Source organism: Chiloscyllium plagiosum, unplaced genomic scaffold (assembly GCF_037043375.1).
Source record: "Chiloscyllium plagiosum isolate Xiang-an unplaced genomic scaffold, Cpla_swu_hap1 HiC_scaffold_22, whole genome shotgun sequence".
In the NCBI taxonomy this organism is placed as follows: Eukaryota; Metazoa; Chordata; class Chondrichthyes; order Orectolobiformes; family Hemiscylliidae; genus Chiloscyllium; species Chiloscyllium plagiosum.
In genome coordinates this window covers 34,147,139-34,167,833 of record NW_028270160.1, presented here as the reverse complement: position 1 = coordinate 34,167,833, position 20,695 = coordinate 34,147,139, and the positions used below count along the sequence as shown (strand labels likewise).

At 38.9% G+C, this 20,695-nt stretch overlaps 2 protein-coding genes across 5 annotated transcripts in view; one reads left to right on the top strand and one right to left on the bottom strand.

Moving 5' to 3' along the window:
* LOC122561389 (putative pre-mRNA-splicing factor ATP-dependent RNA helicase DHX32) overlaps positions 1–5,650 on the top strand; it is a 42,064-nt gene extending 36,414 nt beyond the window's left edge. For 2 of the 3 annotated variants that reach the window (XM_087998954.1, XM_043713154.2), the window contains exon 11: positions 5,461–5,650. In XM_087998954.1, the coding sequence (XP_087855080.1) occupies positions 5,461–5,647 (187 nt within the window). In that variant the 3' untranslated portion in view covers positions 5,648–5,650. The remainder of the gene's footprint in view (positions 1–5,460) is intronic. The other variant, XM_087998955.1, reaches the window with a different exon arrangement.
* Positions 5,651–5,753: 103 nt separating this feature from the next.
* bccip (BRCA2 and CDKN1A interacting protein) lies at positions 5,754–20,639 on the bottom strand. 2 transcript variants are annotated; one of them, XR_006314932.2, is made up of 8 exons: positions 20,492–20,639; positions 17,619–17,693; positions 17,432–17,512; positions 16,257–16,346; positions 10,968–11,152; positions 6,796–6,967; positions 5,971–6,202; positions 5,754–5,867 (listed from the first exon to the last, which is right to left on the bottom strand). XR_006314932.2 is itself a non-coding variant. In XM_043712628.2 (7 exons), the coding sequence occupies exons 1-7, from the start codon at positions 20,597–20,599 to the stop codon at positions 6,032–6,034; spliced, it is 882 nt and encodes a 293-aa protein (XP_043568563.2). In that variant the 5' UTR covers positions 20,600–20,639; the 3' UTR covers positions 5,895–6,031. The 2 variants fall into 2 exon arrangements, 1 of the variants encoding a protein (XP_043568563.2); XM_043712628.2 differs by lacking the exon at positions 5,754–5,867 and having other exon boundaries at positions 5,895–6,202.
* Positions 20,640–20,695: the final 56 nt, after the last annotated feature.

Genomic DNA, 20,695 nt, shown 5'->3' with positions numbered 1-20,695 from the left:
TTTTCCAATTTTGACCCCCTTGGCAATCAAGAACGTATCTCTGTCTTAAATATAATCATTGACCTGGCCTCCACAGCACTCTGTGGCAATGAATTCCACAGATTCATCACTCTCTGGCGAAAGAAGTTTCTCCTTATCTCTGTTCTAAAGGGTCTTCTCTTTACTCTAAGGCTGTGTCCTCAGGTCCTCATGTCTCTTGCCAATGAAAACATCTTTCCAATGTCCAGGCTGTTCAGTATTCTGTGAGTTTCAATCAGATCCTCCTCATCCTTTTAAACTCCAAGTATAGTCCCAGAGTCCTCAAATGTTAAGCCTTTCATTCTCGTGAACGTCCTCTGAACCCGCTTCAGGGACAATACATCCTTCCTGAGATATGGGGCCCAAAATTGCTCACAATACGCTAAATGTGGTCTGTCCAGAGCCTTATAAAGCCTCAGAAGTAATCTCTGCTTTTAAATTCTAGACCTCTCGAGATGAATGACAACATTGTATTTGCCTTCCTAATTACCTACTCAACCTGCAAGTTTACCTTAAGATAATCCTGGACTAGGACTCCCAAATCCCTTTGCAGTCCTGATTTCTGAATTTTCTCCCCATTTAGAAAATAGTCCATACCTCTATTCTTCCTATCCAAGTGCATTACCTCACACTTTCCCATGTTGTATTTCATCTGCCATTTCTTTGCCCACTCTCTTAACCTGTCTAAATCTTTCTGCAGCCTCCCCGCTTCCTCAATATTACCTGCCCCTCCACCTACCATTGCATCATCTGCAAACTTAGCCAGAATGCCCTTAGTTCCTTCATTCAGATCATTAATATATAAAGTGAAAAGTTGTGGTCGCAACACTGACACTTGTGGAATGCCACTAGTCACTGGCTTCCATCCTGAGAAGGACATTTTTATCTTCACTCTGCCTTCTGCCAGACAGCCAATCTTATAACCATGCTAGTGTCTTGCCTCTAACACCAATGGGCCCTCATCTTACTCAGCAGCCTCCTGTGCGGCACCTGTCAAAGGCCTTCTGGAAATCCAGATAGATAACATCCATTGGCCCTCCTTGGTCTAACCTGCTCATTACCTCCTCAAAGAATTCTAATAGATTTGTCAGGCATGACCGCCCCTTGATGAAGCCATGCTGACTTTGCCCTATTTTACCATGCACTTCCAAGTAATCAGACATCTCAAATTCACATTGATCTCCAAAATCTTACCAACGACTGAGGTCAGTCTAATCGGTCTATAATTTTCCATCTTTTGCATTACTCCCTTCTTAAACAGGGGATTACATTGGCAATTTTCCAGTCCTCTGGGATCCTTCCTGACTCCAGTGATACCTGAAATATCACAACTAAAGGCTCCGCTATCTCTTCAGCTATCTTCTTCAGAACTCTGGAGTGTAGCCCAAATGGTCCAGGTGATTTGACCACTTTCAGACCTTCCAGTTTTTCATTCACTTTCTCCTTGTTGATGGTCACTGCACTCATTTCTGCCCCCCAGCGTGCATGAATTTTTGGGATATTACTTGTGTCTTCCACCATGATGATTGGTGCAAAGTAGTCATTCAATTCCTCAGCCATTTCCTTGTTCCCCATTACCAGTTCTCCATTATAATTTTCTAGTGGCCCAATGTCCACTTTACCCCTTTATATATCTAAAGGAACGCTTGCAATCTTCCCTAATATTACTGGCTAGCTTACCATCATATTTAGTCTTCTCCCTCCTTATTTCTTTCTTTGTTGTCCACTGTCAATCTTTGAAGGCTTCCCACTGCCCTTTGAAACATTACATGCTCTCTTTTGCTTTTATGCTGTCCCTGACTTCCTTGGTCAGCCATGGTTGCCTCATCCCCCCCTTTAGTATGCTTCTTTTTCCTCAGGATGATGTTTTGCTGTGTCTCCCAAATTACTCCCAGAAACTCCTGCCATTGCTGTTCCACTGTCTTTCCTGCTAGGTTCATCTCCTGGTCAATTTTGGCAAGTTCATTCCTCATGCCTTTGTAGTTGCCTTTATTCAACTGTAATACTGTCACATTTGATTCTACCTTTTCCCTCTCAAATTGTAGAGTAAATTGAATCAAATTATGATCACTGTCTCCTAAGGGCTCTTTCACCTTAAGCTCCCTTTCAAGTCTGCCTCATTGCACAACACTAAATGCAGAATTGCCTGTTCCCTAGTGGGCTCCACCACAAGCTGCTCCAAAAAGCCATCTTGGAGACGTTCCATAAATTCCTTTTCTTGCAATCCAGTACTAACCTGATCTTCCCGGTCCACCTGCATATTGATATCCCCCCTGTCTCCTTGTGACACCACTTTCAAGGAATTTTGTACCCAATCCCCTTAGTCTCTCTGATCAGTAACAATCGTCAAGGATTTACCATTAAATGTTTACATCCTGATCTCATTTTTCTTCATAACATGCAACACCTCATATTATCTAACTTAAACTCCATATGCCACTCCCTGTCCATTGACCCAGCTTGATTGTCAGTCATCCATTTTTCAAACCATTGTCACACCTATGCAACCCATATCTTCCAGTTTCAACAAAAAAGATCAATTTCAACATCCCTTCCAATTAAAAATCTCCATACTCTTTCTTTCCTACATTTCAATGCCATGCTGCTTCATGATTAATTTTCAATGTAGCTTCTATAGTGCTAAAGAACTGAAACTGGATGTGACCTTTGCTGAACATCTCCATTGTCTTTGAAACAATCACTCCAACTCTAAGGCTTGCACTATTTCCAACGTGTTCTCCTACTATACCTGTAGTCATCTGTAGCATCCATATCATCTCCTCTTTTTGGTAGGTAATACTGAGGGCTAAATTTTGACAGCCTCTCATTTTAAGATGAAGGCCAAGAAACAGGAAGCCTGGCAAGATATGGTGGGAAGGAATTGAGCAACTTGTTCAATGTGTTCTAACCACAATGACATTTTGTCAACACTTTCCTTGGCCACTAAGATGCCCTCTCCTTATAGCTGCAGCTTCAGCACTGACAAATGCTCTAAGTGCTGAGTTGGCAGTCCTTTGAGTGGTTCAGCAGACCTCTTATGGTGAGGTAATAGAGCTTAACGCTGCCAAAGCTGAAATTATTTGTTATCTCAGGGTCTCAACTGCCAGCCTTATATTGGTTTGCCTCCTGCTTTCATTGCTGGAGATGGGACTCCTAGCTCATGCATTAATATTCAGCCCTTAGACTTGCACCTATATTCCTCCGTTAGCCCAAAATCTTTTGAGTCATTAATCACCTATTTCAAACTTTGAGACCTTATTTCCTCAAACTTAATACTGGCAAAAGATATCCTCTTCAATTCCTGCAAGTCCTCTAGCTTTTGTTTCTATCCATATGCTTGAGCTATGACAAAGACATATAGTCATGAACTATTCAACCCCAAATGTAGATATGAAAAAAACCAAATTGCTTAAAAAAAAACTCAGGCGGTCTGGCAGAATCTGTGAGAGGAAGCAGAGTCCACATTTCAGGACCAGTGATCCTTCACTGGAGATTACTTCTCATTCATTTCTCACCAGCACTCCAAATACCTACTGTTACTAAAAACTTGAGATTCCAGATACCCAAGCTGATCTCTTTTCCACTGCTACTGAAATTCTATTTGGACTTTACCGCTCATTGAATTCCATAAAACTTGTCCAGCATCTTCATTTAATTCAAAGTGCCAACGCCAACATATTCACTTATTCAAATTCAGTGCTTCCTGTAATTTTTCCAACATTTTCAAGATCTGGACATATACAAATAGCCTTGTGTGCAGTGCAAATTTCAAAATTTGCAGACAAGTTGGAAGCATTGTGAAGTAAGGAAGATCATAGTAAGTTGAGAGAACACAATTAGGTTAGAGAATGGCCAGCAGACTTGAAGCAGAGATTTGTCATATGATTCATCAAAATGTGAAGACAGAATTATATTCTTTGTTATATTGTAACTAAAATTGTGCAATCATTGAAGGTGATAGCACAGAAATTGCTGGAAAAACTCAGCAAGTCTGGCAGCATCTATGGACAGAAAGCAGAGTTAAAGTTCCAGGGCCAATGACTCTTCTTTGTAATTGTTGTTTGCTTAGTTATGCGGTTAGATTGGAGAAGTTGAGGTTATTCTGAAAAAAGGCCAAGGGAAGATTTAATAATAAAATTTCAAAATCATGAACGAGTCTCGAGTGAGTAAAGATAAATTATTCCCATTGTGAAAGAGTCACAAACCAGATGATTCTGATCAAGGAGAATGGCAAAAGGACATTATTTCTGGAATGTATTGCCCAAGTGCGTAGTAGAGGTAGATTCAAATCATGGCTTCCAAAGAGAAACTGTTAAAAACCCAAAGAGAAAAGAAAATTACTGGGCTACAGGGAACAGGTACAGGAGTGAGACTAGCAGAGTTGCTCTTTAGACAGAGCTTGCATTGATATGGGCCAAATTGCCTTTTTCTGTGCTGTTAGCAGTATGTTATTTGACTTGAATTTCAAGTCACTTTTCACAACAATCTTGTGGTGGTTTTATCAGTTAGACATTTCAGCACACATCTGTTACTCCTCTCTCTATGCCCTACAACATTCCATAAAACAATATCCCTTGATGCTCTACCCTTATTCTGCTTTACTCTTTACTTTCCTCATACGACACTTAAATTCTTTCCTTCCAAATCCTCTGGAAATATGAGGAATAACAAGAAAATTGAGTTAGCATGGACATAACATTTGTGACTGTGTTTATAACATTTTTTCCCTCACTTCCACTTATTTTCCCAGCTCAACCTATTTTGTGTTTTTTTTTGCTATATAGCACATATATTCTATCTTGGATAAACTCAAATCAGATATAGATTACTTTTACTGCTGCATCCTTAGACATTAGCGAGTAAAGCATCGACAAAAAAAAATTATTTTGACGCATTTAACTAGTGAATCTGGCAATATAAAATTGCATTAAAATTGAGATTTGAGAAAACTAAGCCCTTACCCATGGTTACCTATTAATTGTGGTTAAAAATTGAAAATCTCATTCAAAACAGAATCTGAAAGAGGCATTCATGTTCTGAATGACGCTGCACCAAACCAGTTATTTTCCCATTACAGTGGAGTCATTTGAGTTAATTTACATTAATACTATCTGAAGCTTTGTAGATGTGTCAGGTAATAACCATCCAGACTCTCAGGAAGACCTTCAATAATGTTTCAAATTACTTTTGGTCAGGTTTAAGTTACAACAGTCTAGCGTGAGCCTGGATTCTGGTGGCAATAGGGTTCTGTTGTTATAAGTTCTCTTTTTGACTGAGCGATATAAGTGAATAGCTGAATTTGTCAGTAACTGAAGAGGTCAAACACAGCTGGTTGTGCTTTTTTTTTGAATGTTTGTTCAAAACACAGTTTTGAAATGCACAACAAAAAGGCAGGCTTAAGTTACATCAGATTCTTCATTTGACATTTTGTTTCCCCTATAGGTTTGTACAGCTGGCTCCTCAGTATTACTTCACCAACCTACCCCCTAGTGAGAGCAAGGAACTCCTACAGGAAATCATTGATCACTTCTCAAAACTGTCAGATGGAGAGGAACAGCATGTATCCAACAAAGAAAACAAGCAAGAAGATCTTAGCCACCAGCATGAAGACAGATGTGTGATTCAATGATGGACTGAACTGCACAATTACCAGAATGGGCAAAAATAATTCAATAGAACAATAAAAGGCCAAAGCTTATGTTTCTATGTTGTGGAAAAATGTCACATAAAACATCTCCAGGAACTTGAAAAGCTTTAATTCTCTTTAAAGCTGACTTCTTAGATTTTCCTCTTGGTTAAACTTTAGCCCAAATGTATTTCTTTCTTTGAAAATTTTAATATTCATTTGTCTAAATAAAAACAGAACAAAACAAGAAAATGTTTTATATTTCTATTTCAAAAGGTATCATTTCATTAAAATACCAAGTTAATGTTAAAATACTGCATATTTACAATTTGAAACTTTAGTACAATTTATTTGTCCAAAATGGATGACTTCTATAGTTTCAGTTCATCATATTGTTAAGTACTCCTCGAGTTTGTTCATGATTGCATTTATTCGGTCAGCAGGAATTAGCATAACTGTTCGAAGAGGTTTCATAGGTATATCATCAAAAGACCAGCGACCAGACAGACAGCTGTCACTGTCTTCTTGCACAGAGTAGCTGTATGTTATAACAGATTGCTAAAACGAAAGCAGATAATTAGAACATGGAAGTCAAATTAAAAAAGATACAACATTCAGTGATGCATTTAAAGTTTAAACCATAGTAGACATTACATTTCCCTTATTCACAGATTTCATTAAAACAAAAAACTGTAATACACAGGTATTTTGACAATAAGCTTAACAAGGAAGTAAATCAAACTTTAACTGACCTATCACACCAAATACAGGAATCTGCTTTAACTGGCACCTTATAAACCAGTACTTTCAATAAACTGGCAAAAGTTAGATGTCTGAAGTAATGGAGGTTTACTGTGTTATCACAATCTCCATGATGTCCGAGTAGTCAGTTGAGGGTATGAGTGAGAAGGCTCTCTGCTATTAAATTTTATTATTTCAATTGCATTATTTCTATGATTTATTCTGTAAATAAAGTATAAACAGTGGTGTGTCTACCACTGTATTACACTTCTGTTACTTAGTGTGTGATTTACATTGATTACATGGAACTTTTATTCAACCGGCTCACTGCTCATGGACCCATAGGTGCCGGCTAATAAAACACTTACCGTACTTTTTTTTTTAAAAAGGATAGGGTGCAAGGAACTCACCTCATAAAAGAATTCCTCTTCTGCATTTGTAAACATTAGTTCTTCTTTCACTTTGCCCTTTTGTTGTGGCATGTTTTTCTTTCCCACTTCCATATAAGTCTTGCTGATCATAAGGTAATAATGACTTTTGCCACAAGGTTTATTGCTCTTGTGGGCATCCATCAATTCAGTCCTAAACACATTCAAGATAGTGTTGAAATTAAAAATAGGAAAATTTTCATGAAAGGGATATGTTAAAGTAGAATATTTAAAGAATTGTGCTTCTGTTTGCCAAATCATTAGCTTTACATTGCAAATAAATAACAATCACTCAATTATGATCCAAAACATTAAGTTCTTCTTCATCACCAGCCTGAGTTAAACTCAACAGCAGTATCATTAGCTAATATGTTTCTGGGCTTTTGAAAGTCCAGAGATGGACCTCTAGTACCTTGAACACTTCTGGGCAATACATCTTAAATGATAGATATTTTCTAATCAGACTATGCAGAGATGTTGTTATGTGCCTCTACAGCAGGTGGGACTTGAATCCAGACCTCCTGTTTCTGAGGTAGGGACAGTATGACTGCAGCACATGAATATACGATTCACAAAAAAAAGTCAATAAGTAGACCTCAAAAGATTCCCTCCAACTCAAAGCCATGGAGACACGCAGAAACATGCCAAAAATCTAATGAACCATATACATGCACTTCTTCTCAGGGTGACACAGGCACACCCACAGATATTATACGTTCCTAGCTGTCTAAAAGGTTGGAAATTTATGAGAAATTCATTAACGCTTTTAAAAAATAACCCACAAATATCCTACCTGAACACCTACTTCTAAAAGATCTACATAACTGTACTGATAGATTCTCTTGTCCGACACTTCATCAAGAATTCCTGAATACTTGTTCCATGTGCACATTACAACTGTCAACAGGGATAGAAACCAGATGTGGAGAGGTGGTCACACCACAAGCTAAGACTCCACTGACAGGGAGCAAATGGATCACTTTCAGGCATAGAAAAGGAAACCAGTAGGTATTGCAGGAGTCCCCTATGGACATTCCCCTGAAAATAGGTATACTGTTTTGGAGCAGACAGAAAAAGAAAGTGGAGAGAATGGCCTCAGAGGAAATTAGCAGCAGCCAAATTCATTGTATCACATTTAGCTCTGCTGCATTAGAAGCAAGGAATAGTGGGGGAAGGTTATAGTAATAGGGGATTCAGTCATAAGGGGCATAAGTGAACATTACTGTGGTCACAACGAGTTCAAGGATGGCATGTTGCCTCTCAGGTGAGTGTCAAGAATATCAGTGTGACTACAGGACATTCTTGATTGGGAATGGGAGGGTGAACAGCCAGTGGTTGTGATACATGTCTACCAATAATATAGATTTTAAAAAAAAAGGAATCAGCTCTTAAAAAGAAAACTCCAGTGAGTTGGAAAACAAGTTAAAGTAGGACCTCACAAGGTAGTGATTTTGATATTGCTACCAGTGCTGTATGCTGGAAATAGCAGGATATACCAGATGAATATGTGGCTGGTGAAATGATACAAGAGAAAGATTTCAGGTTTCTATAACATTTGAACAGGTCCTGAGGGAAGTGGGATTAGTATATGCAAGGTAGATTGTACTTGTGTAGTACGATCGGGGAGACTTTAAACTAAAAGACAGGAGAACTGGGAACCTATAAGAGGAAGACAGAAGACTGGGAAACAAGGGCGAAAACAAAATGACAGAATGGAAAATATGAAAAGTGATAGCAGAGCATTTAATGGCAAAAATCAAACAGAGCCACAGTATGAAGTAATGCAAACAGGACTAAGAATGTTAAAAAGACATGCTTTAAGGCCTCGCATCATAATGCACACAGCATTTGCAACAAAGCAGATGAATTATTCACATGAATAGGTATAAACAGTATGATACTGTTGGGACTGCAGAGACATGGCTGTAATGAGCGCTGGATGGAAATTGAATATTTAAGGGCATTCGGTTTAAGGAAGAGCAGACAGAGGAAAAGGAAGTGGAGTAGCCATAAGGTGGATGGGATGCTCTTCAGAGGGTTAGTGTGAACTTGATGGGCCGAGTGGCATACTTCCACACTGTAGGAATTCTATGGTTCTATACAATGTAGGAGTAGAAAGAGAGCATTGGGCCCATGAAATCTGCTCAGACATTCAATCATGGCTCATATGTTTCTCAACCCCATTCCCCTCTCTTCTCCATATAAATTTGATGCCTTCACTAATGAAGAACTTTCCTCTCTGTCTTAAATACACTCAATGACTTGGCCTCCACAGCCATCTGTGGCAATGAGTTCCACAGATTCACCATATTCTGGTTGAGGAACAAAACTTCACTAGCCGCTGCGGTAAGATCCATTGCTGGTTAAAAGGTAAATTAATGCAACAGAAGAAGGATATTAACTCCAGTGAAGTGGAATTTAGTGGAAGAGCTTAGAAACACCAAGGGGCAGAAAATGATTGTGGGAGTAGTGATAGTCCCAAAGTGCAGTGGTAATGTCAGTGAAGGCATTTGAGATGCACATAATAAAAATAACAGCTATAATTTTATGGTTGACTTTAATCTGCATATAGATTAGGCAAATCAGTTTAGTAACAATGCTGGAAACTCAAGGGGGAGCTAAAGTATGTGATCAGTGCTTGGACCCCAGCTATTCATAATACATATTAATAATTTAGATGAGGGAACTAAATGTAATATCTTCATGAACTATGAGAATACAAAGTTGCTTCATTGCAATTTGGACGAGTGAATGGACATATGCTTGGCAGATAAAATATAACATGAATAAGCTTAGAGGAATTTGGGGGGGAAATCTCATAGAAACCAGTCAAACTCTAACAGGACTAGATAAGGTAAATGCAGGAAGGATGTTCGTGATGATAGGAAATTCCAGGACCTGGGGTTACAATTGAAGGATATAGAGTATGCCATTTAGCACTAAGGTTAGGAGAATTCTTTTCCATCCAGAGTTATGAGTCTATGGAATTCTCTATCACAAAGTGTTTGTGGACACAATGTTGAATGTTTTCAAAAAGACAAAAGATATAGTTCTTAGGTCTAAAGGAATCAAAAGCTATGGGGAGAAAGCTGGAACAGGTACTGAGTTGGATGATCAATGATGATCACACTGAATGGCAGAGCAGGTTTGAAAGGCCTTATCCTGCACCTATTTTCTGTTAAACTACACTTGTGTGACCAATCCACTATATTATACTTTGTTATCTCTTGCATTACTTGTATTTATCATCAAAACTTTGTTTAGATCTGTCAGTAAGGGAACCACTGAACAACTTTTAGTATTTCAGAAACAACTCATTTTATTCTTCCTTCACTATGAAGTTTAAATTAAGTGGTACAGGTCTTAGCATGCTTTTTCATTTCCTAACTGAATTAGAACTCCTTTACCAGTTTGCAAGTAATGGAAAATCAATGGAAGCACCAAGCCAAGCTATTGTGGCATTCAACCATGCTAGTTTTGGAAATGACATGCCAATCAAAAGAAAACTAGTATCCCAATTACTCCATTAAGATTACCATTTTCAGCCTAGACAGGGTGATAAACCACTAGTGTATCTATTTCAACACTGTCTATAATACAAAGTTGGATAGTGATTAGATCCAACTTTTGTAGATATTCATTATGACTTAGCTGGAAAATATGGGCAAGATTGTGGTAGCTGAATTAAAGATTCATCAATTCATACTTAAAAAGGAATTTGTACAGCTGCTGTCAAATTTGAAGTATCAAAAATGAAACCTTACTATATATCAAAAAAAATTGCAGGCCCACATTTGAATTTAGAAGCCATGGGGTTGAACTTAAACTGTAGATTTAGGCTGTCTAACATACTGGTCTTACCTGTCTACAACTTTTTTTATGGAATACATAATATACTAGCAAGTACAATTATGAGTGTATGCAATAAGCAACAATATTTTTTTCTGACCATTTACTCCAAATATGAATCAATACTTTGTCTGCTAATGAGGGCCTCACTCATTTACGAGGAACTTTTAACTAATTTTATTGTACTAATTTGTGTCACTGGATTAGAAATTCAACATGTTTCTGCCAACACCCCCACCATGTCCTTGGATTGTTCACAAACAAGCCTTTTATCACAACACAATAGCTCAGCATAGGGTACTTACTGGAGTTGTTTGTGCAAGGGCAGAGAGATCTGTGGTGGCACATTGATGAAGCGCTCACAGATGAGAAAACTCACTGGCTTGCTGTTGTCATTTAGTATTTTGTCCAGCTGCTCAGCTGTACCCTGGTGATGAGACTTGGACTGGCTCAGAACCAATTCTTTAATCTGCTCAACAGACTCCATTCCCTAGAGATCACAGAAATAAAATCAGCCATAATGATTTACATTGTGAATTAGTTTTATGCTGAGGCACAATGATATTTAAAAAGTAGCAAAAATCTGCATGTTTTTCAGATAAAACTTTCAATCATTTATGTTACTGAAAAGGCTTTAACAGCAAAGTAGCCATTATTGAATATCATGATTTAGAGATGCCGGTGTTGGACTTGGGTGTGTACAAAGTTAAAAATCACAACACCAGGTTATAGTCCAACAGGTTTAATTGGAAGCACACTAGCTGTCGGAGCGACGCTCCTTCATCAGGTGATAGTGGAGGGCTCGATCGTAACACAGAATTTGTAGCAAAGATTTACAGTGTGATGTAACTGAAATTATACTTTGAAAAATTGATTGTCTGTTAAGCCTTTCATCTGTTATTTTCACTTCTATCACTGTATTCTAACAGATGAAAGGCTTAACAGACAATCAATTTTTCAAAGTATAATTTCAGTTACATCACACTGTAAATCTTTGCTACAAATTCTGTGTTACGATCGAGCCCTCCACTATCACCTGATGAAGGAGCGTCGCTCCGACAGCTAGTGTGCTTCCAATTAAACCTGTTGGACTATAACCTGGTGTTGTGATTTTTAACATTACTGAATATCCAGTGGCTTGAAAATTTTATTGCAGCTGTCAAATTGAAGGTACAGTTTATTTTGAAAACTTAAGAAAATCTGGATTAGAAGAAACATTATTTATTTTTATTTTAAATTTATTTAACTTCAAACTTACCCAACTCATGCAGCTCGAGCAAACCCTTGCCACAAATGAATTTAAATCAGTTTGAATAGATGCGCTTTTAATTATGATAATGTCTCTTGTTATATAGTTGCATAACTGCTTCTAATGAATACTGTATATGTCTCCACCTATCACTGTTGCATTTTTTTTCCCCACCAGTTAATAGGCCACTACTTAAAGTAAATCATGCAATTCTAACAAAAGCAAAGTATAACTGATCCCAGATCGAAATCTCTTTAGATCCCCAGAGATCTAAAATGAACACAAAAAGCAGTGAAGAAACTCTGGTTTGACAGCAGTGGAGAAACAATTAAGGTTCAGAACAATAAGATTCTTCTTCAGAACTCGAGCTTTCTCCAGAACTTTGTTTTTATTTCATGACATTCTAATTTTATGCTGAATTACACAGAAGTATAGAAGTGGTTTCTCATGCTATTTATACTTTACGCAGGCAAAGTCAGTTCTAAACAGTTAAATGGAAAATTACCAAATTACAGACATAATAAAGAAAATTAGTCTAAATGAAATATTTGGAGCATCTTACCTTTTTATATAGCTTTCTCCAAACTGTCAATTCTCACTGTACTTCCCATTGTTTCCTCAAGTCTAACTATTTATTTATTTCTGCAATCATGTTATTTCTTCATTGCAATGCATTTCATGGCAGGTTGAGCTTCCAGTATTTAATTTCTGAACTTGCTTGTTGACGACTTTGGACTGCACAAAATCACCTTTCCCCTTGACTAGCAAATTTGAGATTTGCCGGTGTGTATGACAGACATTTAGACCCATTGTCCCAAAGATTCAGTATGAAATCAAAAGCATGGGGCAGCTAAATCGCAAACACATAAGCAGTTGTTACATAAAATGAGCATAAAAAAAGAGCCATGCCAAGTAAAATTACCAGGTGCTCTCAGACATTAGAGGAATACAAATATTTTAGACCCACAAAGATTTTTGATATCAAATTATTTGCATTGAAGCTTTGCCTTGAGATGCAGTGCAACATCTATCTTTCAGCACAAGATGAAACTAGCCGATTATGCCTATTCACATTTTTCAGCTGGAAACATTTTATCCACTTCTGACAAAGACTCTTTATAAATAATCAGTTTCCTTTAAAATGATCTTTAATCATTGCCTTTCAAGTGACTTTTGGAAAAATATTCCATGTTCAAAATGCTTTCTATTAAAATTCTTTTTAAACCTCTTTATTATTGAGTAATGACTTATTGTATTTGTCAAACAGTGGATAATAATTTTCACTAATTGCCTGCACAGTATCTTTTGAAAGTTTTTGAAAGCTGCAACTGGATTCCACTTCAATCTCCACCTATAATATTTTAATTCCAGGTCATTTCAGTCAGTCAATGATCATCTCTCCTCTTCTAATCACTGAATCTGGTGGTGTTGTATGCACTGTTCTTATTCTCAAAATTTACATATCATATTCAATGAAGTTTTCACTAATGCCCTTTTAGGGAAAGGAATCTGCCTTCCTTACTGCATTTGTCCTGCAAGTGATTCCAGACCCACAGCAAAGTGACTAACTTTTAACTATCCTCTGAAGTGACCTAGTAAGCTACTCCATTTTGGCAAACTTCCATCAAGTCCAAACAAAAGGATGAAATTGACAAACCATGCAGCAACAATCTAGGAACTAGAAATGACAATTATGAATAGCCCTGTTGACATTACAAAATCCTGCTTTACATCATCTGGGAGGTTGGGCCAAAATTGACACTGCTGTTGCACAACGACTGAAACAACAGCCTTACATCATATTCACAGAATTACAGCTTACAGACAACACTGCAGACACCACCACCACAATCTCAGCTATATTCTGTTCAAATGGCAGGACAGACCAAACAGAGGTGATGGGACAGCGGTACACAATCAAGCAGGCGTTCTCAAGACCTCATGATATCTCAAGTCAAGTATAGGAAAGGAAACCTCATGCTGTTTATTATCTATTGTCTTCAAAGACAGTCTGTAACTTCATGACCTTGCATATCTCCCAATCAAGTGGATGATCCATTCCAGCATCCTTCAGAGGATGCCATAAGTGCAATATCTTGAAACAATTCAATTCATTCCACATGACATCAAAAAGTGATTGAAGTAACACTGGATACTGCAAAGGCAGTTTATTTGTACAGAATCATTCGCTAGCCATAGTACTGAAGGGCTGCTCTCTCAAACTAGCTTTCCAGCACAGCGTTAGCATCTACTGACAATGGAAAAATGGCCAGGGAATTTCCTGAACATAGAAAACAAAACAATATGACCTTATCAGTTATTGCCTTATCAATAAACTTGATCAGCAAAGTGATGACAGGGCCATTGACAATGCTATCAAGAAGTAACCAGACCACTGATACCTAGTGTCACTCAATTTTTAGCCTCACTGCAGTCTTGGTCTACACGTAGATAAAAGGACTGAACTCTAGAAGTGAAGTGCAAGTACTGTCTTTCTCAACGTAACATTCGACCAATTATGGCAGCATGGAGTTCTCTAATGACTGAATGGTGGCCAGCACCATTTGCAACTCCTCAGGTACTGAAGCAATCCATATCCATATCAGCCAAACCTAGAATACATTCAGCATTTGGCTACATGGCAATATCCACGACAAACAAATAGCAGGCAATAACTATCTCCAACAAAAGAGAATCTAACCATCATTCTCTAAACTTTCAATGGCTGTGCCATCACTGAATCCCCGACTATTAACATCCTGAGATTCCCACTGAATAGAAAGTAACCTGGAGGAGTGACATAAATACTGTGCCCATAAGAACAGATCAAAGATTAGGAATCCCGCAGCAAATAACTCACCACCTGATTCCGCAAAGCCCACCCACAATATACAATGCACAAACCAGGAGTAGCAAATGGTACTCTCCACTTGCTTTGATGAGTGCATCATTCAAGGAGCTTGACATCATCCAGGACAAAGCAACCTACTTCATTAGCACCTCATTCAAAACCTTTAGCATTCACTTCCTTCATCACCAATGCACAACTGCAGTAGTGTGTACCATCTAAAAGACAGACTACAGTAACTCACCAAAGCTCCTCCAACAGCATTTTCCATACACACAATCTTTGCAACCTAAAAGAACAAGAATTGGAACACCAACTGCATATGCCGCCCCCCCCCCCCCCCACACCACTCACCATCCTGACTTGGGAATATATTGCTGCTTTTTCACTGTTGCTGGGTCAAAATTCTGGAACTACCTTTCTCGCAGTACGGCAAGTGTACCTACACCTCACAAACTACAAGGCAGCAACTCACCACCGCTTCCTCCAGAACAATCAGAGATGGACAATAAATACTGGCTAAACAGCAACATCGATTCCCATGAACAAATAAAATGCATATATCTTATTACAATTTCTTCCTCACAGTTTGCCATCTGGTGTTGGCAAACTTTGATAATTCCCATATACATGTTTAAATCAGTAAAAGAGGACAAAAACACAATTCCCACGGAGGCTCCTGTAGAACATCACGATCCAGTAAGCTTTTAAAAATCCATATACCCTATTCTTAGATCGCTTTTCTTGAGCATTTCTATAAATACCATGTTCTCTTTTTTGTATAATACCTCTTAGATGACAAAACATACATATCTATTAACTTCATTCTCATTATCTCCATTCTGCAATTTTTCCCCAAAAGTTAATTAACTTGCTTAAGCATTACCTGTCTTTTGCAAATCAACATTAACTATTCTCAATTAGCTCATGTCCAAGAATTCGGAGATGGTTGGGAATGTAAAGTAAAGTAATCAGATCAACCATCAGGCTCAGGGGGTTGAGTGCCCTACTCCTGCTAATTCACACATGTGCAGCTCACTACCATATTTCCTATTCACTTATTTCATCCTAACTGAGAAATTCTAAAAGTTTACCCAAATGTCCCAGCCTTTCCAATTTTGAACATGGACGTAACATTTGTCAATCTATAGCCATTTGGCATAATTCCTACCCCCAAAAGTGCTTGTAAAATTTAAGAGTAGCTTGTTTGCTTCAAAGGAGGTGATTAGCACCATTGCCCTTTTTCAGGGCAAAGCACCAAGAATCCTGATTTCAATAATTTACATCAACATAAATGTTGAGCTTAGTTGCAGTATTTAATAGCTATTAAATGTATTGGTCATGAAGACAATTTTTAAAACAGTCAAGGAAAACATGCAATAATTTGCTTAATTTCTATATTAGATGATATCAGTTGCATGCAAATTCAGGAAAATTAATACTTCAATCCCAAACATAAAGCAACTTACAAACTCAGTTAATGCATAGTGCATTTACCTTTCTTTCAGTCAGATTTATAGCAGTGATGAACCCAAAGATATCATCTTCATCACCATCTTCATTATTTCCATCCAATATCTCAGCTTGCTTTAAATATAAAACAATTCAGTTATACAACGCAGTGAAGCAAAAATTCAGGCTAAGTAAAACATACAAGTCTTATTTCCATTTAATACCGAGGAACACTTCAAAAAAGTCGTACATCTTATTTTATTTTGAACCCCTGATACCTCATTGACTTTCATGTTTCGCCAATATCAAATCCGAAGCAGGCCCTTTATTGCATCATATTACGAATACAATTTACATGGCACCAAATATTGCAATGTACTTTAATAATATCAAGGAGTCAAGATTTTAAAATGTCAGGAACTGTTCTCATCTTAAAATTAAAGATACTTCTAGTAACACATTCCAATGTCATTCTTATAAACACAACTGTCAGGGCAAAAATATGTTGGCAGTAATGAGGCAATTAATATTGATATATTCTAATAAAGCAATATGCATGAAATATTAATCCAAATTTCTTCGCACCTCCAACATTCTGTTGTGATGTTTCATCCGCCTACATTGAAGTAGCACTATTTCAAATTTCCAACAAGCTATTATCCTTGTATAATTGGCCTGAGAGGATAGTTATTAAATCCAATAAGTAGGCAGTAACAGGATTTCTTTCACTACATGTTAGAGGAGAATATACATTTTACATATAGGCTATCATGACAATTATACATCTTGAACCGTAGCAATTACTATACAAACTGAACTCTTACATCAAAGCTCTAAAAGAAATTTAGAAATAATAGTTGCATTTCATAAGGAAGGCATCTCAGTGATACTAATACCATCTGCTCATAAATCTCCATCTTTGCTTATGATAATTAAATCATATCAAGGATATGAAACATTACAGGTGAACAGAATAATCTGGAATTAGCAAAACGTGCATCACTAATATCCAATCACTATTACGATCTGCAACTTTTTATGAACTAATTTGGACCAATTAAAAACCAAATTTAACTGCAAAGTTAAACTCAATTCTCAAGCTAAATCTGTGCAGAAAAAAAGTGAAGATGAATGGAAAACAATGCTAATATTATCTTTCTTAGTTTTGATCAGGTACTTTGTCATAATATTTAAGAATGTACCCAATTCTGATGACTTACCCGAATAACACTTCCAACATGATTTTGCTGTATGATGATGTCTGCTAGTTCAGTGATGTTGATGCTGGCCTTGAGAAATAACTGCAAAAGGAAAAATAATTGAATGTGGTATTAAAACTGTTGTAAATAGATACTAAATTTGCAAACCAAAACCTACATGCAAAGAATTTCAGATTTTCCAAGTTACCTGTTGTAACAATCTCTTGATTCCATTATGATCACTGTCAGATATGGTATGCGCTTCAAAATCTACTTGCACTTCCTGCAGAATAGAAACATACAAAGTTTGAGAGAAGATTTGTAGCTCGGGTGCTCGTTGCTGTGGTTCTGTTTGCCGAGCTGGAAGTTTTTGTTGCAAACGTTTCGTCCCCTGTCTAGGTGACATCCTCAGTGCTTGGGAGCCTCCTGTGAAGCGCTTCTGTGGTGTTTCCTCCGGCATTTATAGTGGCCTGTCCCTGCCGCTTCCGGTTGTCAGTTTCAGCTGTCCGCTGTAGTGGCCGGTATATTGGGTCCAGGTCGATGGAGTTTGTTGATGGTGTTTGTTGATGGAGTTTGTGGATGAGTGCCACGTTTCTAGGAATTCCCTGGCTGTTCTTTGTTTAGCTTGCCCTATAATGGTAGTGTTGTCCCAGTCAAATTCATGTTGCTTGTCGTCTGCATGTGTGGCTACTAGGGATAGCTGGTCGTGTCATTTCGTGGCTAGTTGATGTTCGTGGATGCGGATCGTTAACTGTCTTCCTGTTTGTCCTATATATTGTTTTGTGCAGTCCTTGCATGGGATTTTGTACACTACATTAGTTTGCTCATGCTGGGTATCGGGTCCTTCGTTCTGGTGAGTTGTTGTCGGAGTGTGGCTGTTGGTTTGTGTGCTGTTATAAGTCCTAGTGGTCGCAGTAGTCTGGCTGTCATTTCAGAGATGTTCTTGATGTATGGTAGTGTGGCTAGTCCTTTGGGTTGCGGCATGTCCTCGTTCCGTTGTCTTTCCCTTAGGCATCTGTTGATGAAATTGCGAGGATATCCGTTTTTGGCGAATACCTTGTATAGGTGTTCCTCTTCCTCTTTTTGCAGTTCTGGTGTGCTGCAGTGTGTTGTGGCCCTTTTGAATAGTGTCTTAATGCAACTTCGTTTGTGTGTATTGGGGTGGTTGCTTTCATAGTTCAGGACTTGGTCTATGTGTGTGGCTTTCCTGTGTACCTTTGTGGTGAATTCCCCGTTTGGTGTTCTCTGTACCCTCACGTCCAGGAATGGAAGTTGGTTGTCCTTTTCTTCCTCTCTCGTGAATCGGATTCCTGTGAGTGTGGAGTTGATGATCCGGTGTGTTTTCTCTATTTCCATGTTTTTAATGATTACAAAGGTGTCATCAACGGATCTGACCCAGAGTTTGGGTTGAATTTGTGGTAAGACTGTTTGTTCTAACCTTTGCATTACTGCTTCTGCTATGAGTCCCGAGATCGGTGAGCCCATGGGTGTTCTGTTGATTTGTTCGTATATCTGGTTGTTGAATGTGAAGTGTGTTGTGAGGCACAAGTCCAGTAGTTTAAGTATGCCGTCTTTGTTGATGGGTTCAACATCCTGTTGTCTGTTATGTCTGTTCAGTAGGTTGGCTATTGTTTCTCTGGCTAGGGCTTGGTCAATAGAGGTGAACAGTGCCGTTACGTCGAATGAGACCATGGTTTCTTCCTTGTCTATGTGTATATTTCTGATGATGTCCAAGAATTCCTGTGTTGATTGTATAGAGTGTCTGGATCCGGTGATCAGGCGTTTCAGTTTCTGCTGTAGTTCTTTAGCCAGTTTGTGTGATGGCGTCCCTGGTAATGATACTATGGGTCTGAGTAGGATGTCTGGTTTGTGCACTTTAGGTAGTCCATAGAATCTGGGGGTGTTGTTGCTTTCGGGTTTCATTCTTTGTAGGTCAGACCTGGTTATCTGTCCGTTTTTTTGTAGGTTCCTCAGTGTGTTGTTTATCCTATTGGTGAGCTGTGGGGTGGGGTCAAACTCCCTCTTTTGGTAGGTGTTGGTATCTGCAAGTAGTTGTTGTGCTTTTTGGATGTACTCTGCTTTGTCCAGGATGACCGTCATTCTGCCTTTGTCTGCTGGTAGTATGATTATGTTCTTATCGTTTCTTAGCTATCCCTAGTAGCCACACATGCAGAAGACAAGCAACATGAATTTGACTGGGACAACACTACCATTATAGGGCAAGCCAAACAAAGAACAGCCAGGGAATTCCTAGAAGCATGGCACTCATCCACAAACTCCATCAACAAACACATCGACCTGGACCCAATATACCAGCCACTACAGCGGACAGCTGAAACTGACAACCGGAAGCGGCAGGGACAGGCCACTATAAATGCCGGAGGAAACACCACAGAAGCGCTTCACAGGAGGCTCCCAAGCACTGAGGATGTCACCTAGACAGGGGACGAAATGTTTGCAACAAAAACTTCCAGCTCGGCGAACAGAACCACAGCATAGAAACATACAGTCCATAGGGCAACACTGGCAAAGTCTGTGTTCTTTACCCCATTTGTAATTGCAAAGGTCGTGACAAGGTTCCACCTTGCACCACTGTAGTTAGGTAGGGAGCTCCAGGATTTAACCCAGTGACAGTAATTAATATATATTTCCAACACAAGCAACTTGGAAATGCCACTGGTATGGCAAATGAGTTTGGGAAATTTAGAAGGAATATTGGTGAATTGCTGCAGTGTATTTTGCAATGCATATTGGTGTGGAGGTGGTGAATCTAGTGGTTAAGTTGAAGGAGGTCCTAATTAATTGGGCTCTCTCGTCATTCTTGCCCCCTTCCCTTCTTACCCTCCTCCAATCCCTTGCCCCCTTCCCTCCAACTTTCCTGTCTTGCCATCCTGGGAATGGGGAAGAGAAGGTAGGAGAATGGGATTGAGAAGTACATCAGCCACGACGGAGCAGACTCGATGGTCTGAATGGCCTAATACACCTTACAGTCTCCTCACTCTGTACTCCCCGACCCCACGTGGTTGCTCGCGCTCGGGTTCTGTCCCCGTCTCGCGGTCGGCTCGGCCGTTATTTTCTCACTTGCTGTACTTCTTGCTCCGATTCTCCGCTGCTGTCCCCGGACTCCTCCTCCGTTTCACTTTCCTCTGCTGCCGGATCCAGTTGCCGCCGTTTGACCGACGACGCCATCGCCCCGAGCGCAGCGTCAGCGGAACTACATTTCCCACAGCCGGAAACCACGGCTCTGGTCCGACAACCGTTTCCGCTTGTCGCGATAATTAATAA